This window comes from Zymoseptoria tritici, chromosome 16 (assembly GCF_000219625.1).
Source record: "Zymoseptoria tritici IPO323 chromosome 16, whole genome shotgun sequence".
NCBI classification, from domain to species: domain Eukaryota; kingdom Fungi; phylum Ascomycota; class Dothideomycetes; order Mycosphaerellales; family Mycosphaerellaceae; genus Zymoseptoria; species Zymoseptoria tritici.
The window spans coordinates 512,651-537,639 of NC_018203.1; the positions used below are offsets into that span (position 1 = coordinate 512,651).

Here is a 24,989-nt window from a genome sequence, read left to right on the forward strand (position 1 = left end):
GTGCGTCTTAGGGCTAATTAAGGCATCACTCCTTAGATGCTGCACTTGCAGGCGGTGATGTTAGCCCTTAAGACGCAGCTTATTACCAAGAAGGAAGAAGATGCTAAGAGGGAGCAGGCTAAGAAGGGTTAATTCGGGTCTAAGTAGGATCGGTGGAAAATTCGTGGGCTTAAGCAGGAGCACTAAAAGCGTTGTTTTTCTTGTTTTTCTTTTTTCTGCATGCGATGCAATGCGATACGACGCTAGAAAGCTAGCGCGAAATAAATGTATAATAGCACTTTAAGGAATGGCCTTAAGTACAGAAAACATAAAATAAAAACCCTCCGGGGGATCTATCAAACTTAGGCCCTCGCATTAACCTTTCGTTTAGACTTGAAGGTTGGCTTCCTTCGTAGCTACACCGCAGGATCACGAGGAGCTTCCCTTGTGTTCTGGGGTGGTCGTCGACGGGGCATAACTACAATAGTGTCCTCGTTATTACCCGACTCCCCTTAGGGTTTAAGTAGAGTCTCCTGGAGCTCGGAAGGGATTACAAGTAGTTCCTCTTCCGTTTCTTCTATAACAGGCTCCGCGGGGATAGGAACAGTTGCTGCAACAGGGTTGACTTAAGCGTCTTCCCTTGATGTTGCTGCTGCATTTACCGGATGCATAACCGGCTAACTTAAGGGTGCTAACTTCTTTAGCTCCCTAAGACGTTTCTTTTCGAGAGTAGCCTTAAGTTTCTCTACCTCCTTAGCATTGTCTCGATTCGCGCGTGAAACATCTCTATGCTTCCTTCGGATCTTATTAGTAGCGAGTTTAAGCTTATGTTAAAACTTTAGCTAATCGTTAGTTTTTAAAGAATCTAAAGGTTTGCCCTCCCCTAAAAGGAATCGAAGGGCTCCTAACCGTTTAAGCTGCTATAAAGACAACTTGTCCTACTTCTGCTTAGGGATAGTCGCTAGAGTAGAGAAACTTAAGCGTAGATTAAGTGCAAGATTATCACGCAAGGAGTCCTCAAACTCCTAGCCAGCGGCCTTAAGTAAAATCTCCTGTCTACAGCGCTTCTACTAGTCCCTAAAACTAGTGCAGTTAGCGCGGATTAGGCGATCACTATGCACTTAATGCTTAACTACAGACCCGTCGTGGGACTCTAAGGTATACGTACCAAGCCAGCTTCGCTTAATTACCTTAAAGGGACCTACGAAGGTCGGCTGGAGCTTCGTCTTAGTCTTATTTGAGACAAGAACAAAGTCTCCCTCGATAAACTTGCTATTAGTTTCCTTAAAGGTGTGTCCACTAATAGCGCCGGCTCTTACTACTTTCGTAAGCAGCTTTTCTGCGGCAATCGTCCTAGCGTTCTACATTACTTAATACCTGGATTTAGGATCCTCGGGCTTAAGCTGCATCGGACGCAGGTACGGATAATCCTCAAGTATTCGGGGTTGCTAGCCGAACAAGAGGAAGAAGGGGCTGTATCCACAACCGGACTAGGCCCGGATTCGGCTTAAATACAGCGCCTTAGGAAGGTACAAGTCCTAAGCGTGCACGCTTTTACTATAGCACATCTTAGAGAGGATCCAGCCGAGAACACCGTTTAAGGCTTTAACCTTCCCGTTCGTGCGGGGATGGTAGGGCGTCGTCAGCCTATAGTTGGCTTAAAGGGTATCTATAAGGATATTAAACGCCTTGCTTATGAAGTTCGATCTATTGTTACTAAGGACTTCCCTTAGGGGTCTAAAGTTCGTATAGATCTCTTCTTAAACAAAGCGAGCGACCGTCTCGGTTTCTTGATTCGAGGTGGCCCTTGCAACCGGCCAACTAGTAGCATAATCTACGGCTGTGATAATGTACTTGTTACTATTAAGTGTAATAGGCATTAGGCTAATAACATTAATCGCCTAGCGCTTAAATAGCTTGAGCTTAGAATTAGCTTGGTGGAATCGCGGCTCCTACAGGGGACTCCGGGACTTCTTCTTCGTGGCCTAACACTAAGGGCAAGTAGAAGCGTAGTTATAAACATCCTGTTCAAGTGACTACTACTAGCCCCTTGCTCGAAGAATGCTGCAGACGCCGGGCAGTGCGAAGTGCCCGTAGTTATTGTAGTAGCGTTTAAGGAAGTCCTAACAGAATTCCGGATCTACGTAGGGTACAAGGCTTCTATTAGCCTCGCAATAATACAGGAGGTCGTCCTTAAGGATAAGATCTGACACCTTCTTTTCAATCAAGCGGCTTAGCTTCTTGTTCTCGGGCATCTCCCCTATAGTTTTGAAATAGATCACTCTATTAACTACCTCACTGTTAGAAGCACCTCGAGAGGGAATGTAGGCTTGCACCGAAAACAAATGGTTGTAGAATGTAACGAGTCGATTCGATAAGGAAGGGAATGGACAAGAGCGTCCCCCGAGGCTATGTACCCGCCCTTCGTGTTGCCAAATGCGTCCCTCCGCCTAGACCAGGCACCGGTCGCAGTCCGACGTCCGCTCGGGGGCTATCGTGCGCCCGTAAGGTTCGTCCCTCTACAGGATGTCCTAGTCTGGGCCAGATAAGATAGCACCGGTAATCTGTAGTGCCAGGATGGTCCAGGTTGGGACAGGTAGGGGGCGTCATCGTAAGGGTGTCCTCACATTGCCCCCCTCCCCTCTCTGCAACTAACCTCAGTTGCGGTGGAAAATTCATAAGCTGTTAGCTGCCAGATGTCCTAATCTGGAAGGATTTGCGGGTCCGTGGCGTCGCTATATTAATTTAATTCTTCTTCCAAACTTTCTCTCTTCTTCACCAACTACCAAAAAGTGAGTAATCTGGGGTGGTGCTAGTATAGTCCAGTTTAGGTCCAGCAAGGCTAACATTAGCGCAGACACACTATGTCTTCCGCCGCCGCGGCCCTTGTGCGCAACGATTACGCCAAAAAGGTCCGCAACGGGGCTTTTAACCACAATCTGTGCTTCAATTGCATTAAAGACGTCAAGCTGAACAAAGACTTAACTAAACTATGCTAGTTAGGGCTAGAGAAACCTATTAAGGGCATTACTACCAAATGCGCCGGCTGTCTAGACGACAGAAATGCCGATTGTTTCCAGGTAGGATATTTCTGGACTGTTCTAGAGTCTTCTGGATCTAGGCTAACCCTAAATAGCTCCCTCCGGCCTATAAGGGCGAGTGGGACACTATTAATGCCCAGATTCAAGCAGAGTACGCTAATCCGGTGGTGAACGCGGACAACAGGAAGAAGTTGAGGAGTAAGGTGCTCCTATTTGCTAGTTCGATTGAGTTATATATGCCGTTCTGGCTCATTTTGGACTAGTATGCTGACAGTTAGCGCCTTAGGGAGCTAGGAAACAGCGTTCGCGGCCCGGAGGGTCTCACTTTGCACTAGGGTACCCGCGAGTAGGACACGACGGGTCAAAAGGTCAAGAAGCGGGACAGGTCGGCTGCTGCTTATATAGAGAAGGCCGTGAGTGTACCGTTCTGGCGCATTTTGGGCTATGCTAACGCCAGGATGTAGGAGCAGGCTGCTGCCGGGACCCCGAGGGCCAAGAGAAGCCGCCTAATTGATCTAAAGGGCGCTATTACGGTCTAGTCGTTAATAGACAAGCTTAACAAGTACAAGACTGCCTTGCATCGCAACAGCAAGGCCCTGGAGAGGTTCAATTCGTACGCTAGGGGTACGGGAAAGACCAACAGGGAGGCGTTAAAGGCTTTGGTAAGCACTACGGCCGCTTAGGAGCGTAGAGAGGACGCTTCGGACGAGGATAGCGATAATTGAGCCGGTTTGGTCCAGTTGGCTCTAGCAGTGTGCAGGGTATGACAGATAACGCCATTACGCAGAGTGATAGGGCCCTTTTAAGTTATGATAGCGCAGAATAGCTTAACGTGGACTAGAATAGTCTAGAATGGAAAGCCTTAATACCTAAATGAAATCCCTAGAATTATTAAAAATGTTAAAGTCCAATGTCATAAAGCAAAAAAGGATTGAAAAATTGACTAAGGGGGTTAGCGTTTTTTCTGGAATTTACCGCGCGCAGTCGGTCCTTCCTGGCCTATTCTGCGCCGGTAGGCCCGCATTGCTGCCGGGCTGATGTTAACTGCTGCTTCCTAGGAGTTCTCGGACCAGTCGTAGTCTTTCTACTTGATGAGGTACTCCCGATTGTTCAGTTCGTCTACACGTTCGGCCAGAATGGCCTCGACTTCGTATTTATTGTCCTCTCCTGCGTCGTATCGCATCATCCTGTCCTGTTTGCGACCAAACTGGTCCGGGATAGATAGTTCTAGTAGAGAAACATAGAAGGTTAGGTGGATCTTTAGTAAGTCTGGTAGATCGAGCGTGTATGCGACGCGGTTAATGACCGCTTTTACCTTGTAAGGCCCAATGTATTTGTGATCGAGCTTCGCCGAAGGTCTTAATAACCTAATGTTGCGTATATTAAGGTAGACTTCGTCTCCGACGTTGAAGGAGATGTCCTTCCTGTGCTCGTTCGCCCACTTAGCTATTTGCTTCTTTGTTTTGGCCAGTCTGACCCGCAGTTTCTTCTAGTTAGAGATAACGCGGTCCGTAAGTTGTGCGGCGAACAGGGCTTCTCGTCCATTCTAGCGTAGTCTAGGCTAGTAGCACCGCCGAGGGTCCCGTGTCGTGTACGCCTGGAATGGCGTGACCCCTATTGCGGAGTGTACGCTGTTATTGTACGAGAATTCCGCAGTAGAGAGTAGGGAGGCCTAGTTGTCCTGTTTATAGTTGCAGTATGTGCGAAGATACTGCTCTAGCGTCTGGTTTTGGCGCTCTGTTTGCCCGTCTGTTTAAGGGTAGAACGCTGTGCTTAGCTTCCGGCGTATGCTAAGGCAGAAACAGAACGTGCTCTAGAATTTTGAGGTTAGGATAGGCCCTCGATCCGACGTAATCGTAGCTAGTGCGCTATAGAGTCGTACGACTTCCCTTATAAACACCTCTGCGAGCTCTGCTGCGGTAATCGTCTTCTTGCATAGCGCATAATAGACTATTTTGGTGCATCTGTCCACGATCACCAGGATTAAGTCGTAAGCCTAGCCTAGAAGCATGCTAGGTAGCAGGTCCGTTATGAAGTCTAGCGTTACATCCTCCTATAGTATAAGCGATAGTAGCTCTGCGTGCAGCAATCCGTAAGGTTTGTGCCGCCGTAGCTTTGCCCTACTATACGCTTAATACGTTCGTGTGTAGTCCTTAACGTATTTCCTCATTTTGGGCCAGTAGAAACTCCTTTGTAGAAGTTCGAGCGTTCGAGAGAAGCCGAAGTGCCCTGCTATAGGGTCGTCGTGGCATTCCTGAAGCAGTTAGAGTCTTATGCTTCCTTTAGGTACGTAGGCCTTGCCGTCTATGTACGCGACTCCATCCTCGTTAGTCCATCGATCTGCCTAGAAAGTAGGTTCCGCTTGGTCCTTCTCCTCGTTAATCCTGTTAAAGGTCGGATCTTTCAAGAGGGCGCGTTTCAGGCGCGTTTTCAGGTCTGGGGCGTCCTTTACTGCCCCCACGTGCCTTACTAGTCTATTATAGTCCAGATGCGGTTGGAATGCCGTCTGGAGGAGCCGTAAGCTTGTAGACGACTCTTCGTCTGTGGCCTACCGTCCAGAGTGGTCCTTGTCCGTAAGGTCGGGCCTTCTGCTTAGTGCATCCGCCGCCCTATTAGCCTTGCCGGGTCTGTAAATAGTCCTGAAGTTAATCTGCGACAACTACTCGGCCTATCTAACCTGCCGCCTAGACAAGGTCTTGGTCGTTATAAGAGTTTGCAGGTTTGCATGATCCGTTAGTAGTTCGACCTGGTGTCGAGCCCCCTCTAGGTATTGTCTGAAGTGCTTAAAGGAGTCCACGACTGCTAATAGCTCAGCGTCTTCCGTAACGTAGTTCCGTTCTGCCGCGATCATCTTTCGTAAGAAGTATAATATAGGGAACCACTGCGTCTTGCCGTGGTCTTCGTATAGTTAGCTTAGGATGCCCGAGATCGCCTCGCCTAAGGCGTCGGTTTCCACCCTATAGGGCAGTTCTAGGTCAAAATAGCGCAGGATAGGAGCTTCCGAGAACCTTTTCCGCAACTCGTCGAAGGAAAGCACAGCTTGCTCGTCGAGCTCTAAGTATGCTCGTTCCTTCTTGCGTTGGTTTACTGCCTTTTTCCCCTCCGTGTAGCGGTTAAGTGCCGCAGCGAGGCGTAAGAAGCCCTTAATGAAGCGCCTATAGTAGTTCGCGAAGCCGATAAAGACCCTAATGTTATGTATTGACTAGGGAAGTGGCCACTCCTGGACCGATCTGACCCGTTCTGGGTCGATCTCTAGCCTATCACGTGTAATAACGTACCCGAGGTAGTCGACGCGGTCCTTGTGGAAATCGCACTTAGACAGGTTAGCGTACAACTTGTGTTTCCGGAGGCGCTCTAGCACCTCCCGGACGTGGCCCTCGTGCTCCTCCACCGTTTTAGAGTATATAAGGATGTTGTCGAGGTAAACGACGCAGAACACGTCGATTAGCCCCACTAATACGCTATTAATGAAGTTTTGGAACACTACGGGGGCATTGTAGAGCCCAAAGGGCATTACGGTGTATTCGAAATGGCCGTATCTGGTCCGGAAGGCTGTCTTCTACTCGTCGCCTTCCCGGATACGGACACGGTAGTACGCGTAGCGGAGGTCTATCTTCGTAAAGTACCTAGCGCTAGCCAGCTGGTCTATTGACTCGGAAATCAAGGGAAGACCCCCCCTATTCTTTACCGTAACCGCATTCAGGCCGCGGTAGTCGACATAGAGGCGGAGTGTGTTGTCCTTTTTCCTCGCGAAGAGGATTGGCGCGCCCGCCGAGGATGTCGAGCGGCGAATAAAGCCACTCTTTAGATGTTTAGGGAGCTGCTTGCGCATCGCATCTATCTCTGCCTCCGACAGAGCGTACATAGGGCTAAATAGGACCCTTGCTCCCTTAACTAGGTCGATCCTGAGATCGTACGGTCTATGCGGTGCTAACTCGCTAGCCAACTCCTCCGAAAAGACGTCGGAGAAGTCAGAGTACGCCGTTGGGACGCTATTCTGGTCTAGTTCGAGTCTATCCTCGACCTCTTAGATCGACATAACGTAAAGAGCTGCCTCGACTTCACCGAGACACTCCCGGTAGAACCTGTCCGGGGATACTACTGCTATTGCTTAACGCTTTCGAGGTTTCTGCCTCTAGAAGACCTCCTTTAGAGCGAAGTTAACACCCGGGTTGTACTTCTCGAGCTAGGGCATACCGAGCACGACTTCGAAACCGTAGATACGTCCTACCTTAAACGTGTCTACGCACCCCTGCGCCTTACTAGAGGTGTCTATAGCCTTGTAGGAGTTTCTCGTTTCTCTAAAGACCTGTAGGCTCTGGCTATTTAGAGTTAGGTACTTTGTCTAGGTGGATAGCTCGGAAACCGTCTACCCTATTTCCTTTGCCAGCATAGAATCGTAGAAGTTGTCCTAGGCGCTGCTATTAATTAGGCCCCGGACCTTTCTGGACTCCCCTAGGCCGTTTAGCGTTAACTCGACGCTGATCAGGCGCCCTTGCTAGGCGCGGCGCTTTCCTAGCTTAGCCGAGCGCCGCTAATCCTTATTGTAGAGGACTTAGCCTACCTAAGCAACAGCGTCTACTTAGGGGGCGTCTCTTTCCCCGAATCCTTCTATAGGTGCTAGTTAGTGCAGTCGCGGCGGATATGCCCGACCTGTTAGCATCCGTAGTACGTAGCCTTAGAGGGGGCCTTCGGGTTCTGTTCGCTATCGCTAGTCCTTGCCTTCTTGCCGTCCGGAGCAGCAGAGCCGTCGCTAGGGCGCTTCTTCGCCTGCTTAGCGGACCTTTTAGTAGCCTGCCTCTTACGAGCCTCCTGTTTAGAGCCCTCGTTAGCACGGTAGGCCTTTTTGGCCCTCTCCTCGGCGTCTACCAGGTTTAGTAGGGCGGTAGGGTAGTTCGAAAGGCGGTTGCGAAGGGCCTATAGAAGGGCGCTGTAGAACCTAAGGATCTTCTTGCTATCGTCCCTTTTATCGAGCTCCTTCCAGAGTGTCTTTAGCTCCTCGAGGAGTTCTTCCGGCGTGCGGTTACCTAGGGTAACCTTTTTCAGCTTCTTGTGGGCCTTCTCGCGCCGTTTGGTCTCTATGCCTATCGAGTTGAGCATAACCTCCTTTATTATGGACTAGGTTGGCTTAGACTAGTCGTTAAGGCCGTCGACGTAGCGTTCCTAGTAGTCTTGCTAGAGCTTTCCTATGTAGTCGGCAGCAAAGTCGACCTTGCGGTCTTCGCGTTCGGCGAATCCTTCGTGTCGTCTAAAGGCTCTTTCGAGGGCTCGGACCTAGTCGTCGTAGCTCGCACGCGACTTGCCCTCGAAGACTAGTAGCTCCTTCGACTTAGGGAGGTTATCCCTCGTTTTGGTGTGCTAGTTAGGTTCGGAGAAAAGGTAGCGGAGGGTAGCCGTCCTTAGGTTCCCTTCTAGCGTAGGATAGTCTAGTTCGGCACGGAGTTCCTTAATCTTCTGCTAAAGGGTTAAGAACTCAAAGGTAGCGCGGGCGACTTCGTTGTTATGCTCCCGGGTGGCCCTTTCTTCCGCGGTCTCTCCCGAGCCAGGCTGGTTGAGAAGGTTAACGTCCTGTAGTTAACTAGTAGGCGTGGCTAATAGCTCCGTAGAGGAGGCGCTCGCCTGCTGTCGGGCGGAGGTATTAGGAAGGGAATCGTCCTAACGACGGGTGACCTTTAGAGCTATGTCGGTGGTTTTCGGTACAGTTGTACGGTTGTTTTTAATCGAATCGAATGTTAGAAGCACCTCGAGAGGGAATGTAGGCTTGCACCGAAAACAAATGGTTGTAGAATGTAACGAGTCGATTTAATAAGGAAGGGAATGGACAAGAGCGTCCCCCGAGGCTATGTACCCGCCCTTCGTATTGCCAAATGCGTCCCTCCGCCTAGACTAGGCACCGGTCGTAGTCCGACGTCCGCTCGGGGGCTATCGTACGCCCGTGAGGTTCGTCCCTCTACAGGATGTCCTAGTCTGGGCTAGATAAGATAGCACCGGTAATCTGTAGTGCTAGGATAGTCCAGGTTGGGACAGGTAGGGGGCGTCATCGTGAGGGTGTCCTCACACTCACGCTCGGAGAATCCTCGTATAATCGTCCCCCTTGTAGCGTTCTCCTTAAAGGAGTAAGGCAAAGCGGTTAAGAAGTCCGCGGGTTTAAGTAATTAATCCCTAGGCTATGCAGAACCCTCCCCGGCTATGTTGGCTAGGGTACCTTCTATTAAGTCCGGCCGGCGGGAGAGGGCATTAGGGACTATAGCCTCACTCCCCTTGCGGTAGCGGATGTCGATGTTATAAGCTTAAAAGTCCTTAATCTAGCATGCAAGCCGCTTAGTTAGAGTCTTCGAGGTCTTTAGGTACTGTAGGCTGTGGTAATCCGTAATTACTTAAGTCTTAGTCCTATTGTTAATATAGTAGTTCCATTTTCGAAGGGCTTCCTTAATAGCAAGGAGCTCCTTCTCGTGCACTAGATAGTTTAGTTCTGCCCCTTGCAGCTTACGGCCCTCGAAGGCAACCGGATGCAATTTCCTATTAGAGTTAGCTTAATGTAGGACTGCACTAAGCGCCCACTCACTTGCATCTGTTTTAATAATAAAGGGCTTCTTAGTATCCGGCATAATTAGTACTAGCTCGCTGCACAGGGCTTCCTTAAGCTTCGTAAAAGCGATAGTGCACTAGGCAGTCTACTTAATAGGGCGCTTCTTCTTAGCACGCAGTAGCAAGTTATGTTCCTTAAGGAGGTCTGACAGTAGAGCAGCGTGCCTAGCAAAGTCTCTAACGTACTTGCGGTAGAAGGAAGCTAGCCTAATAAACTGCCGCACTTCTTAAGCGTTAGTCGGCTGTAGCTAGTCTCTAACAATAGAGATCTTGTCTTCTATAGGCCTAACTTAATTATAGCTTACTCGGTGCCTACAGAAGTCGAATTCCTTAACCCTAATGTAGCATTTCTTAGGGGAGCAATACAGCTCTTGTAATCGCAGGATATCCAGGACTTCCTTTAAGTGGACTTCGTGCTCCTCCAAAGTCTCGGAGAAGATTACGATGTCGTCCAAGTAAACTATATACGTCTTATAAAGGTGCTTTCTTAGGGCTTCGTTTATTAAGCTCTAGAAACTTGCCGGTGCATTGCACAAGCTAAAAGGCATTACCTTAAAGTAGTATTTGCCCTAGCGAGTGTTAAATGCTGTCTTGTGCTAGTCCTCTTCCTTTACCTTTAATTGCTAGAACCCGGAGGTTAAGTTAATCTTGGTAAAGTACCTTGAACTATGAAATGCATCTAAGTAGTCGGAAATCCGAGGCAGGGGGAATCGATCCTTAACGGTAGCGTTGTTTAGAGCCCTGAAATCAATGCACATTCGCCATTTCCCTCCTAGCTTGGGTACAAGTAACACAGGGCTCCCCTAAGCCGATTAGGATTTGTTAATCAACCTACGTTTCCAGAGTTCCTCGATTTAAGACTCCTGTTTAAGCGATTGGGCATAAGACAGCTAGTAAGGCTGTTAATTAATCGGCTTGTGGTCCCTAGTGTCGATTAAATGCACAATAAACCGGTCCTTCGGTAGCTTGTTAGGCAAGGAAGATCTAAACAGATCCCTGTTGTCTAGGATAATGCGGCTTAAGCTAGGTTCCTTACTTAAGGGAGGAGGAACGTCGTCTTCCTTAAGGGACATAGGGTCGTCCTTAGGATCGCGTTCCCTCTCCTATTGCCGCTCCTAGTATTTATCTATGTTTAAGAGATATAAGGGCATGTTAGGATCAACGTCAAGTAAATCCTCCAGTTCCTTAAGGGAACAGAGGTCCTTATCTACCGGAACGCTCCTTAAGTTAGGAGCGTATCTAGAGCATAGTATAGCATACTTAACACCGTTGTCGTATAGGTACACCTTGTTCGTAAAGAAATTAATAGTCGGGCAGTACTGCCTGAACTATTTAAGGCTAAGGATTACCTCGTGATTAGCGAGATTAAGCACTCGGGCAGTGATTTCCCCCTTGAAGTTACGCAGCTAGTAAGGCAGCTTAACCCTAAGGGTTGTCTTTATTGCTGTGCCGTTAGGCAGAACCACGGTCTGGGAATCTATAGCTACTTAAGCCTCCGGAAACTAGTCCGCGATCGTTCGTGAGACGTATACACGCGTGGCCCTAGTATCGAATAGGAACTTGGCCTTAACAGAATGCTTACTTAAACCTAAGCGTCTAGAGGTAACCAAAAGGTTTGGTCTTATAGCGTTAAGGTAGTTAAGTTAAGCATTAGGAGAGATCCTAAGCAATAAGGGCAACGCAATAGACGACTTAGAATCCTTAGCATCTGAGTCGTTGTCTATTTTTTTGTCGGCTTGCTTAAGCCCCCCTTGCGTCTGTTGTAGTCGTCCTACTTCTTCTGCAAGTCTAGCTTAAGCTTCTTCTAACAGCGATACTAGGTGTGTCCGGCGACTCCGCAGTTATAGCACTTTAAGGAATACTCCTAAGCCGGTGGCTTGGAGCTGTTGTCGTTAGCTATGTGTTTAAGGGCAGCGGCAACATACTCTACAGTAGTCTTGTTTACCTTTCTTGGTTTAAAAGCCTTCCTAGCAAGAGCATTGCGGTTTTCCTTAAAGGCAGGGGCATCCATTCTTAGGCCCCTTTAAGAATCCACGACCTCCTAGTTAGCTACGTCGATAGCTTAAGCCTAGTCTATAATTTCCTATAGTCCAGCCTTTTAAGGGGTAAGCTTGTGTCGAATAAGCTCCGCTCGAATCGACAGCTTGAGCCTATTAAAGAAGACAGTAGCATTGGAGAAGTTATTAGGCCTTAGCTTAAGCATGCGAGCTACGGAGAGGATTTTGTAATAGAAGGTAATAACACCTCCTGTTTGCTTAAGAGCTCGGTATTGTCTCTAGAGCTTCTCTTAGTAATAATAATCTTGGAAATAGGAGACGAGGTTGCCGAGCATTAAGTTAAGGGTATGGGTTCCCTCGATGATTTTAAGCCTACAAGTCTCTTCCTGTTCCTCCTACTAAGCAAGGGCGTTACGCTGCATCTAGCCACCTACTAATTCGATAAGGTTAGCTTCGGATAGGCGGATACCCCTCTATCTTAGGGCAATCTAAGACCTTAAGTAACGCTCTATAGACCTAACCCAGATATCAGCAGCGTTGTTTCGAGTGTCTCCCTAGTATAGTTCTAGTGCCCGGACGGAAGCCTTAATAGAAGTATCTAAGGAATTAAGGGGAGTTGTATCCCTGCCTAGTGTTCCAGACGTGTAGCGATAGGGACGACTTAGTCCCTCATCGTCACTTGAGCCGTGCCCAGGGTCATCTCCTCGATATAGGGATAGCTTAAACCGTACGGCTCCTAGCTCGCTTGGTCCCCGGATAGGCCTGTTAGTAGATCCTGCTCGAACAGGCTCCTAGGACAAGCGGGCGTTCTCGGCCTAAAGTCGGACAGCGTCCGCTTCAAGTCGATTAATATGTTCCTCTATCTCCCTTAAGGCGGCCACATGCTCGCTGAAACGAGTGGGGCCTGAGCCTACATTAGCAGCAGGTCGGCTTAGTTAAGTAGGAGTTCGGAAGGTAACATTAGCTCTAAGTAGAGCTAGGGGATCCGTCTAAGGATCTCCTTTAGGGAAGAGACGAGCAGTAGTAGATAGTGCCGCCCCTGCATCGCTACCTCGTTCCTTAATGCGATTAAGTTCGTTAATTAGGCTTAGATAGCCTTGCCTATCTTCCTTAAGCCTTTCTCCTTTAGCGACTGTTAGGTTTAAGTCGTAGGAGGAAGGAAGCTCTATAGTTCCTTTAGCTTAGCTAGTGACGGACATCTTGTCTTAGTAGGATAGGTTGTTAATCGAACTAAATTAAGTTGCTGTTGTTGTTGCTTCCGGTAACTTAAAGGGTTATAACTTCCTCCTTGTAGTTCCTTAAGCAGCTAGGCAGCTCTGGCTATTGTCGTGTTTAAACATAGCGCGCTTTAAGTGTTTAGGGTAACCAGTTTTGAGTGCGGTAATTCTATACTTCAAGTCTTAAACTTAAGGCAAAACGAGTTTTGCGTTAACGTTTAAGTAGAAGTTGGCAATCCAGCACACATAGCACCGCCAAGTGAATCGCCATATATAGGACCCCTAGCTATAGAAAACCCGGTGCTTCTAGTTAGGTGTACAGTCCAAGTGGAAAGTACGGTATAGTCCATAGGTCTAAGGAGGTCTTAAACTAGAGTCGTTTTAAGCTGGTTTGATTAAATAGGCAATAAATCGAGCATCCGGCCAGCTCTAACCCTTAAGTGGCAGAGCCAGCCGGTGAGACGGCTAAGGAGCCGCCTTAAGTGCTCTTAGCTACCAGATGATCAAAAAGCGGAAAAAGAATAATACTTATTTATAAGGGCGGAGGCCCTTAAGCTATATAGACTAACTGAAACGAGCGAGTCATATGATAATAACGAGCCTTCAAGTGAAACGGTGCCTGAGGCTTTAAGGGTTTCAAGTAAACCTGAGCGAGGTTTTTAGTGTTTTTGAACAAAGAGAGACCTGCCTCGGTGGCCGAAACGTCGCAGCGTCACACAACAGTTCAGTGCCTGCAAACCTCGTCCTCGGTGACCTGCTCGAATGTTGCAATACCGCACGACATAAATACCGGGACGGCAGAACTGCCAGAATGTCTGTCTCCCTTCACGCCCCTCACCTTGGAAACGTACGAGCAGCAAACATTCGCGTCATCACGTTTGACATTTCACTCGCTCATCTCATCTCGCGATCAATACCTGGAGCTCACAGGTGTGAAAGGAGTCCATTCGGCGAGACAACCGACATGTCAGAAGCTTCCTCGGTCTCCACTCCCATCAGGATGAACATACTAGCCGGCGAGTCGAAAGTCCCGCGGAAATCACACCAATCCTCACTCGCACTCCACCTCTACCTCGGACAGTGGAGTCCTCCGCAGTCCAAATCCATGTTGTAAAATTGACAACAGATACAGAGATTCTCGGCGCCTCTGCTTCGATAAGCTCGCTTGAGCTGCCTGGACTTCTGCCTCCGAGCTCTTCTGGGTCATGCCGATGAGACTGAACTCGCCGCCGGCGATATGAAGACTTTTTGAGCTCGACGGTTGATCTGACGAGATGAAACATGCGGCCGGAAAGATGAGGACTTCTGTGTGGTCGACGGCTGATCGGACGTATGCACGATGGGCGGTCTGGGACGGAGTGTTCGCTGCAAACATGTAGATGGTAGATGGTAGATAGTCGTCGTGTTTCGGATGCGTCAACTAATTCGTTAACAGAAGTCGATCTTGGAGGTTGCGAAATCGGATAAACTTTCTCCAGAAGACTCGTAATCCTTTACGCAGATCTTCGTCCTTCGACTTCGACTTCGACAACGACATCCCTCCCTTTCGTCCAAAGCCGCCGCCATTCTGTTGACTCTACAACTGCCATCGTCGATCGAACTGCGTCTTCCTCATACTCTCTCGCGTCGCTCCGTACCTCGATTGGTCTACACCAACATCCTCAATCCGGCAGCCATTGCGAATACAGTTACCACGTCCATCGCCCACTTTGAGTATGGGCTCGTCTTCTTGGTCCTGTAGCGCAGTTTTCCGCGTACAGGATGAGATCCGATGAAAGATGTGCGAGCAGGGAAGTCGGAAGAGTCAGAACAATTCGGAAAGCGAGGACCAAAGTGATGGCTTCTTGGAAGAATCGCATGGGACCTTTCAAAACCGCTTCGAAGAGGTGAACCTTGACTAGACCGAACGCACGTACCCGACATGGTACTGTTCCAGTGCATCACAAATCATCTCTTCGCTAGGGCTGAAGATCTATCCGGAATTGGCTTCCGACATAGCGTCAGGTCGTGGACGAGGATAAGGACTGCACTCTCCACCTAACGCAGGGTGTAGGACTAGGGAGTGGCAACAAGTTGAATCAGGCGCCTAGTGAGCGAGCTTCGTCCGCCTGGCCTTATGCTGTGCATGTAATGTGACTGACCAGTTGACAGCCGCGGAGATATCGTCCATCGGCAGCATTCCTACCTTCGCTCAAGACGATGCTAACGACGATGACACCGAGCTTTTACAAGGCGTCCGTCTCGGCCGACAGATCTTCCACGACCGACACCTCTCCACGGCGCCTCCAGCATCTCCTACAGCACGGCTGTCCACATCACTCCGCAACGCTACGAACACCAACCATCTGCGTTCGAATCTAAAAGAGCGCGGATCAGCAGTCCTATCGATGCGCTGTATGAGCTTGAGGGTCCCGCCGACACGGCATGGACGTCTGTGCCAGCTCCAGCGCAAAGATCGAAGGATTCTACCACACTCCATGAAGATGGCACTACACAGCACCATGTTTAAGAGCATATTATTTCCGAGGACCAAATGTCTCTGGACTACGTCGCGCAAAATCTCCTCTAGAGTCATGCTCTGTGGACACTCGTGGAGGTTTGCTTGTACGACGTTCGAATCCGGACCAGAAGGCGATGTGGCAGGCCGGAAGATGTATTTCTGTGATGCTGCCAGATGACCTGGAAGCTGGTACTCACACATTACCTCAGACTTACCGCGGAAGTCGCGAGCGCTAAAGACGCGATCAAGGCTGGTATCAAAGTACTGATAATCACAGCCAACGGGAACGCAGATTTCCGTCTTTGTTTGTCTTGCCAACATTTTTAGTCGCATAATGCGTGACGACAAACGGCTTGTTTTTTCAGCAAGGAGGTCCATTCGTCTCGGAAAGCCTTTCTAGTGGCTGGCTAACTGCATGTGGCGCTGCGTCAAGACCCCGCATTCAAGACCTCAAGGAATGCACGTGGATACAGTTAATTGGTCCAAGTAAATTGAGAGATTTGCCTCGTGGCACCACAGAGGCTCGGAAATCATCGATCCGAGGGTGTGGCAGCCTCTCATCCTACGGGACTCTAGATCGCGTATGATACGAGGAGCCCACGTCTTTAATAACTCTGACCAGACTACTTCGCAACGCGAGCTGTATCCGATCGAACTCATCGCACGTTAACGAATATGGCTTTGTTGCAACCTCCTAACATGCACCCTCTTAATGCAGATGTTCAAAGCTCGCTTATGCCCAGAAACAAGTACGATTATAGCGTCCGTAAGAGGTAAATATAGTGAAGCTGCTCACCTGCAAGCGATAGCTGTTGCTAATGATGGAGGACATAGCAATGAAATTGGGGTCAAAACCCGAACTACGCTTAGCACTCGGGCTAAAAGCGCACCACTCGTAGAGGATGGACATCTAGAAGGACAATTCGCCAACCTCTCTATACGTACAGACGACATCGACAACCAATCAAGGCTCGATAAGCTCAGCTATAAGATTGCGATACTCTTCCAAAATTTCGACGAGCTTAAACGGCGGCAGAGAGATTTGTACTGGACTTTGTTATCAGCACAATCGCAGCCAAAGGGCACCGAACTCGGGAAGGTTATTCCGCCAGCTGCCAGGCTAGTCGTTGACAGGTCCTCTTCCACCGTATGCCTCGAGAGCAGAAATGGGCACACACCTGTTAGCCTGCCTATTACCGTGGACGCGGACAAACGGGCGGTTGCAGTCATGAACTGTGGTCCCGAAAATCCCGTCATCGTGGCCATCAGCGGCATCGCCCTCAAGTCTCCTTATCCATATCAGCTAAATTGCCCATCTTGGACTCGAGCGGCCTTGTTCTTGTGCCAAGAAGTTGGACACGTCTTGCCCAAATCCGAAGAGGAAAGAGAGGCCTGTCACGTGGAGAAGAAATTGTTGGCCTTCGTGCGTCTGTTCTACTCGAACATTGGGCATGTCTCGATGTAGTGTGCCAGGTGGGAAGTCCGCCCGGGCAATGTGAGATGAACGGGTTGAAGCCGATTATTTCGATGAGCAGATTATGTGAAGGCTGGAGGACTGGAAGTGATCTTCCAGACTGAGAAGAGCTGTCCCAGCCTGGGCGTATACAAAGATCGAACGATCTTCTTCGCAACAACGTGAAGGCTTTAATGCTCGCTGAAGCCTCAGCTGCACGGACGCTGGGCGCAGCTCTGGTGCCCGCTAATTCATACACCTTTTCATTTCGTAGAGATGGCTTTCCGCTTACGCTATCGAAGTCCCAGAGGGGTAACTTATGTATGCGGTGGTCTGCATTTCTACACTGCGGTGAAGGCAAGCTCGTTAGCAAGAAGAGGATAAATCGACCGTCCTTAGGAGTCGAATGCACCATTGTTCCGGCTTGCGTAGCTTCGTAGGCGGTGGCAAGATTGCTGCGGCTCTTGATAAGGAACAAAGGTAAATACGATAGAGACAGGGAACAGATCTTCTTCCTTTGTGCTTACTCGTGGATCCTGCGTCGAAGTGGTCATCTCAAGCTGTACCGTTACCAGCTTGTTATTGCACATAAAAGGCGCCGAGTAAGAAGGATGCCGGCTTCGATAGCAGAACGACCAGTGCTCGAGGATGGAGGAGAGGCCGGGGAGCGCTTTAAAGCAGAAGGATCGAAAATTCCTAGAGAGCCGGGAAGACTGGCGGACGGTTAGGCAGGCATAAAGTGCGGAGGCGTTAATAACAGCAGAAGCGTATTAAGGGATCGAAAAGGAAGCGGCCGCGCACTTGAGCAAGTGAAGGATAACCGGTCTCTATAGGACTGTTAAGCAGTGCGGTTCGAAGCCTTCCTTAGATGGAAGGGAGTGAAGGTGCAGAAGAGAACAAGATCCATGTGCCGATCGATATCAACGGCGACAGGACGAGGAGCGGGAATACGATAGCAGAAGGTCGAATATATGGTCACCTGTTCGCAGAAATGCAGGCGGTTAACGCAAAGAAATGGAACGTCTGTAAATGAAGTCCAGAGTGCGGCGACGGGAATGCGGTCAACCTGAAGAATTAAGGAGCCAGTCGAACGCTTGCACGCTGAACAGCACAGCTCCGGATCGCGATTGAAGAATTCCTCACACATAGTCTGCCGGTATCTCGTGTCCATCGTCTTGCTCGGCTCGATGTACATCTCCTCGACGTTAGGGAAGTCGATTTGCGGGAGATGCAAAGTCGACACTAGGAAGATGAGCTCGAGTCCAGACCTAAGCTTCTGCTCGAATGCTTTGGATGCATTTCAGCCAATTGGCGTATCTCGGGCTTTTGTTGCAGTAGGTCTTCAAGGCCGGGTGAAACTGCTCTTCCGGGTCGGTGTCGCCGCGTGTTGGGAGGTGATGACTGGACTGTAACGCCCGTACAAGATGCAGGATGCGCCGCAGCCTGATCACGCTCACCAGGAAGTCGAATGCCAGGAGAATGTTGATTCGCCGAGGATTGAGGGCGTATATGATGCGGAGGAGCTCGACGGTGAGCCACACGGCAGGCATACCCACCGCTGGTTCGCCGAGGCGCACGAGGATCTCAGAGCCGTTGAGGCCGCTATGGGTCACGGGGGAGCTGGCGGCGCGAATGAAGTGCGTGATACATCGAGGCTCCGCTTGTGTGCAGCGAGGGGAAGCATGTCGAGGACCTGATCCGAATTCGACAGTCATACATAAGATGTTCTCAAGGACGCCATGCTTCTCCTGCTCGCCGGAGAGCTTCTTGTAGGGACTATAGGTGTCCTGCGCTGCGGAAATGTTGGGTAACCTGTGCTAGACCGCGATTGATGGGTGTCTCTAGCCTCGCTAGAAGCTAAGACTTCGGAATGTAATGGTCAGGACTTGAGACATCGTGCTGCCTAGACGGGGTCGGGCCACAAATGTTCGGGTGCGAACATCGCCGTGATGGGAATGTTCGCAAGCGGGATCTTGCAACGTGTAGACGCGGGGTCCTGTGCGGGTCAGTTAAGCAGTGGAGAGTGGGCCAGCACTAGGACGTGCTCTTCCACGTCAGAGTCGCAGAGTAAGAGTTTTAAGGAAAAATGGAGATGTATTAGGGGCAAAGGGAAGTTAGCTCGGCCGGTTCGTGGGTGGAGCCGGGACCTGAGGGAGTTGTTCTGTGGCCATGACTCGGTCAGTAGAACTCATGGACGCAGTCGGGCATGATCTGTAAACAGCGACTTTCCCATCTGCTCATGGCGAAGCTCTTGGTTGTTGGGTAATGCTGCTCTTGGGCTGCAGATACCAGCCAGGACAAATTCTCAGAGTCGACCAGGTGATCAAGTTCCCACGGCTTTCAGCAACGAAACCCTGCGGATGTTTTGATGACAATACCTCTTTCGTCGCCAAGCCTGTTCACGATGTGAGAATAAGCCTACTGCGTACGCCTCGCCTGGAAAATCCATCCGTTGGACTCAACTCCATCAATTACGGTAGCCTCTGCCATGTTCGCCGCTGGAGCTGGCGAAGCTTGCCCAGAAACCCTCGGCTGGAGAGTTAGACGAAGTTGCAACCTCCCACGAAGTTGGCGAGCTTGTCGAATCCAAGGGGAGAGAGCGGAGAAGAAGCCGACGATCCGATAGAAAATTCGTAGGAGGAAGGGAATGGAGGGGTAGCAGTCACCAAGAACGTCACCAAGAATGTTGATGGAAGTCTGCGGAGCCAATCGCTGCAACCATGTTGGCAGTGGTCGTATTGACGTGGTGAGCCAAGATGAGGTTGGCTCTAGCGAATATATCGTCCGCCTTTTACTCATCTTAGGCTTGTTGCCAGTGAACGAGCAGGATCGATTCGAGCTCATTGGGAAGGTCGAGAAGACTGCGCAACCACGCCTCTTACTGAACCCCGGAAGTGGAGTTTACACTAGACATTCTGCGACGGCGAACCAATGATTGCTCTGCATACACTAGGATGTCTTCTTGGGTAGTACCGTAGGACTTGCCTTGGCTCACATTATTGTCTCTGGCACTGGACGGCGGCGTGAGCGGGAGGTGGGATTGGTCAGATCATTTCGTGTCGGAGTGATGAGGGAAGGGCTGGGAACCAGAGTGAGCAGATCGAAGACTGAGGTGGGAGGGACATCGGGTGTCGTGGGAGTTGCTTGAATCTAGTCAGTCTTGTGGTGCAATGTCTGGCATCGTGGAGCGGTGACCGACAGTAGGTCACTCAGCCCTCCGCCAGGTCACTCTGCCGAACGTCCTCTGCAGAACCACTCTTTCTGCGCTTCGAAGTTCACTGTGCCGCGGGACTAGCGCTCGCAAGCTAAAGCCTTCTCCGCAGTCCATCAGGCGCTCAGTTCGGCTTTCGCTGCGGAGATCAAGCATGAGTTTGCCGTGTAACCATCGGGATTCGGTTGGTGCTAAGATCGAAAGTCGGAGTAGAGAGTCGCTAGACATAAGCGACTGGAGAAGTCAGCGAGTTAGTGTCCTTGCTCTTCCTACTCCTGCTCGTCATATTCCCTCCTTCACACATCTTCCTCGCACTTCTCTATGTGATACTAATCAGATGTGCACTTGCATCCTTCGATCAGTACCTGGTCCACACTGTTCTACGGGCGATTCTGCGTTTGTTCATGGCTAGACAAGCGGGAAATGCTCATTTGTCACGGCTCTTCTTTCTTGGCTAGGATGCAGAAGGTCCACACTCGTTGCATTTCGTTCGCATCCGACATCAGCTGCAGGCCAAGATGATCGATGCGTAGTGGCGGGATCGTTCGCACAGCTTGGATAACTTCAAGTGCGAGGAGTTGGAGCACCTTTCCAGACCTCACACATCGTTCAAGGCGGATCTGCTCGTGATGGCTGGAGTGGCGTTGAGAAGGATAGAGAAGGAAAGACCATGTCGTCGCCAGTTTGGGCAGGTATCGATATGTTATCCAGATGAATTTGTTCAGGTCAAGTATGCGGAAATACATGCCTGCTTCGACAACACTAGTATCGACGCCCGTCCGAGAACGGAGCCCCGGCGTCGAAATCCATGCCATGCCACAACACACCGTCCCTCACACAGATCCCCCTCAGCGGTGCACGCTGCACGCATGCAATAGATCAGTGCGTTAGGCGTGCGGTCAAGCTCTAGACGGTACTTGCGCAGCTCGAACAAAATCGGCATACGCGGCCGCCCATATCACTGCAAGTCCATGCTCTGGCAACAAAGTCGAGTTGTAAGCAGCCGGGCGGCGACGGCTTGTTGGGAGATCTGGCGTGGAACGATGCGCTGTGATCCTCGTAATGGGGTGCAGCTCATGCTCGAGTTATGATAAGAGTGTTCCACCAAATTTGCCTTGCAGTAGACCTTGTTTTTTTCGTCCTGCTGTTTAGCACTTGTCCCGTTCGAAGGACTCGGAATCTTTTTCTCCAGCCATAGTGGGTTCCGGTTCGTGAGACTGACGCTGACCAGTACGGGAACGAGTGCGGCCAGTCGGAGGGGGCTGAAGTCGAAGATGTTGGAAATCCTTATGGGAGGGGGCAATACGTGGTCACCGACGGGGCGGAGGACGGTGAATGGACCTTGTCGTCGAGTTACTTTTGTAGCGCGATCGCGTCTTATCGCGTCTCACCAAGACGTGATCAAAAGTAAACAAACAGACAAACAACAACGAAAGCGGGCTAAGGTAAGCAGAAATGTAGAGGAACGGAGTCAGGTCCGTCTCCGTAGCAGCTTTGATAAGATCGGGATCGGCTGATGGCGAGACTAGGAGAGGTGACATTGTTCACTACCGAGATTGCAACGGCGGAGTACTTGCTTTTCGATGATGAGCGCAACGTCTGCAGAGGAGAAATCGAGAAGTCCGAACGTTTCCAGATACCAACCAGCAAGACGGAGATCGTGAAGAACGTCGAGCCTGCAACCGGTCTTGTACGCCTTGTTGCACCACAAAGCTGGAGGGAGAACCGCAATTTCGCATCGTTTCTTGATTTGTAGATACGTACATGTCTGCAGCATACAGGATGCTTATTCCGTATCCAACCGTGCCAGCATTACCCACAGATCCGGAGCGAGATCCTTTGCCTTGCTTCGTCTTGACTGAATCCTTGTCCACGTCCTCCTGCTGCAATCTTCTCAATTCTTTGAAGAGATTCTTAAGCCTTCGTAGCGATTCGGCGACCGCGATCGCTTTGCCAGTGCGCCAGTTCAAGGGTTTCTTGAATTGGAGAGCATTCCCGCCGCCGACGTATCCACAGCCTCTGCCATCCTCTGAGCCGTCAAATTCCAGATCTTGCGCTTCTGATTCCTTAGCAGCCGCCGGGCCCGACGCCTTTCTCCTGCTCGTGGGCCGCCTTTTGTCGGTGTTTGGAGAATGGTCGTGGATTCCGCCGACGACATTTCCACTGCCTTTGCCAACCTCTCCGCCGCCCACGTCCATGTCTTGCACTTACCCAGCTGTTATTCTCCTTCGCGACCACCACGATTAGCTCCGTCTCTTGATCAGCCAACACCGCATTCGTAGTCGTTGACTGCGAGGATTAGGTCCATTTGTCTGTCTTGCAGAGCGTGGAGGTAGTATGAGCTTGACGCCCACAAAGACCAAAGAGGTTTTGCGGGCCGAGTTCTGGATACGATCGGTCGTCATCGCTACGAGTTAACTAGGAGTCCGGTAATGCGCAAGCCAGCGAGTTTGGAGTCGTCCTCTGGCTCTTCATCGGAGGAGTTTAAGGCAGCGGTGGAGAGGAGGCGGCATAGTGACGGGTAGGTGATATCGCTACAGCGAGCAATTTTGAGCAGACGCCGGAGTCGATCGGATCTGGATGTCAGTGGTGTTGATGTGTTCGACATAATGAAGTGATGTTGGCCTTCGGAGACGCCTCCGCTTCTGAAACGTGGGCCAGGCTCGGACGGCCAAACTCAAAGAGACATCATCTCAGCTTAGCTCACCCATTCCCAACTCCTCCTGCAGCATCCTGTGCTCGGACGCAGGTGCAAGTCGAAGTCTATCTCCCCCTTTTTGATCTGCTAATGCTGGAACCTCAACATCGGGGTTCATGCGAAGTATTTTTGAAGCTTTCCAACAGGATCATGGTGTCGAGATTGATGCAGTCGGCATCGAAAAGCCTCATTAATCCGCATCCCTTCCAAACCATCGTCGAGAATGAAGGCGAAGGCGCCGATCTGCTTTATGTATTGCTTGCTCGATTCGTATCAACATACATGTACGGATCTCGTTCGCCGATCCTCCCCGAATTCGCTTAAAGTGTGGCGTCTGGATTACAACGCTAGATCGAAGGGTTGATCATGTGTGCCGGATATTATCGAAGAGAACGTCGACTTTGCAGGAGGTTGGTTGGATCGTCTCGAAACCAGCATTTGAAGGCCCTGAGATTCCTGTGAAGTCGTGAGCGGAGATTCTGGATGCTAGCAACGCAATTGACCTCCTTGACGTGCTTCATCGTGCTCACAGAAGCGGAGAGGCGACTCGCACCTAGGGCTTATGATACACACAGCGAACCTGGGAGTCGTAGATATGCGCAGGCTCTCGTGTCAAGCTATGTCCGTACCCCGACTGCTGTCCACCTCAACAGCTCGTTGCTGGATTGACAGTCTGGCTAAACCGGCCTGGCCTCTGGCATGGAGAGAAATGTAAGTGATAAGGTGCAGACAGAGCCCAAAGCGCGGAGTAGAATCTCTTGATAGCCGTTGGCGAAATTCGTACAATGCTCCCCTATCTGGCTGAGTGTGCCGTAGCTATTGAGAGCCGAAGAGAGGTTGCCGTAAGGGCGTGTAAGAGTAGATGCAGAATGAACATCTGGGTGCGACAGCGCAATCGGAGGTCATGATCGATGCTGAAGGACTTGTCGAGATCGATGCAGCCGGCGCCGAAAAGCCTCCTTGATCTACTTCCTTAGAAGGCAAAGGCGGCGACCTCCTTGATGTCTTGCTTGCTTGATTCGCATTAACATACATGTACAGATGTCGCCGCATGCTCCCAGATCCGCTCGAATCGCGGCATCGGGGTCTCACCTCGTACGGAGGGCTTACATTGTGGACCGGAATGCGGGAGGAGAATGTCGGCTTCGTAGGGCACAAGATCGCCTTGAGCGGGGCATTTGAAGGCCTTGAGATCTCTGCGGAGTGTGGGTCGGCGGTTCTGTTGGACTGTAGCTTCATCGATTTCGGTGCTGCTAACGATAGTATCTGAGTTATTGATATCCTTTCACCGTGCTCTCTATCCATGCATCGTACTGAGTAGTAAAGGCCATGCCTCCTCCGGCAATAGACAATCTCTCACCTTGCCCGGGGGTTTGACGGCTAGGCTGCGGCTCTTGTTCTCGAGGTCATCGAGGATTTGAGACTCTGATCGAGTTTGCGGTTATTTGATCAGAGGAGCGATTTGCATTTCCATTGCTGTTTGAAGGCATGTTGAAACGCTAAATAAGAGGTCGCTCATGGAGTCAAATTGTGTATCCATCTTCGGAAGATGGCCCGTAGAAGAATCACCCTGCGGCGTCCATCGTGGTGTCCAGTTTGCTTTCGAGAGGAGCTTGTCGGGCTTGATCATCCTCTGCCTGGTTTGCGGTAGCATGGTCTCCACACCTTTTCGTATGCCAGCCATGTGATCGCGCCGAGCAAGTCATGCACAAGCACTCGAAGGCTGCCACCTCTCGATCATACGCCGAATTCTCCAAAGCAAACCCGCCTGACTCTGGTGCTCAGCTCTTTTCTTTGTCCAGCATGTTGATCGGTAGCTGGAGGAGTCTTGCGGAGTCTTGAAAGTAACAACGGCTCGACCGGACGGAATTCCATAGTGAGGAGATTGGATGGATCCGGGTCGAAGATACGGACATTGGAAAAACATTGATGTTCGGAGGCTGTCGGATTGATCCGAAGCTGACACTGTGAAGAATGACGTCGACGAATAGACATGCAATAGCATCTTCGGACGTAGGCGGATCGAATCCGAGAGCGCAGAGGAGCTTGGGCGAGCGGGTCTCGGTTGAAACTTACTGGCGCATGTGCATAGATCGTCCGTACGAAGATATCATTGCCAAGGTCAACCACCCGAATCGTGTCTATTTTCACTGCAATCAACGCCATCTTCTGGCTCACGTGGAGACCGACGGGAGCAATAGATGAGCACATGTGCGCGTGCTGCGCGGCATGCATGGCGACACCGCGAAGCAACAATTTGAATATCTGCCCACAGTCGAGACGCGATAGAGACTTCCAGGGTCAA

General features: G+C 50.4%; 2 protein-coding genes across 2 annotated transcripts; both read right to left on the bottom strand.

Moving 5' to 3' along the window:
* Window positions 1-18,043: 18,043 nt before the first annotated feature.
* On the bottom strand, window positions 18,044-19,265 carry MYCGRDRAFT_97771 (uncharacterized protein; the record flags this gene model as incomplete). Its single annotated transcript, XM_003847211.1, has 2 exons — window positions 18,044-18,567; window positions 19,205-19,265. 2 exons carry the CDS (start codon window positions 19,263-19,265, stop codon window positions 18,044-18,046), a joined length of 585 nt encoding a protein of 194 aa, XP_003847259.1.
* Window positions 19,266-21,511: 2,246 nt separating this feature from the next.
* On the bottom strand, window positions 21,512-22,184 carry MYCGRDRAFT_97772 (uncharacterized protein; the record flags this gene model as incomplete). Its single annotated transcript, XM_003847210.1, has 2 exons — window positions 21,512-21,662; window positions 21,751-22,184. The coding sequence occupies 2 exons, from the start codon at window positions 22,182-22,184 to the stop codon at window positions 21,512-21,514; spliced, it is 585 nt and encodes a 194-aa protein (XP_003847258.1).
* Between the last annotated feature and the right edge of the window lie 2,805 nt (window positions 22,185-24,989).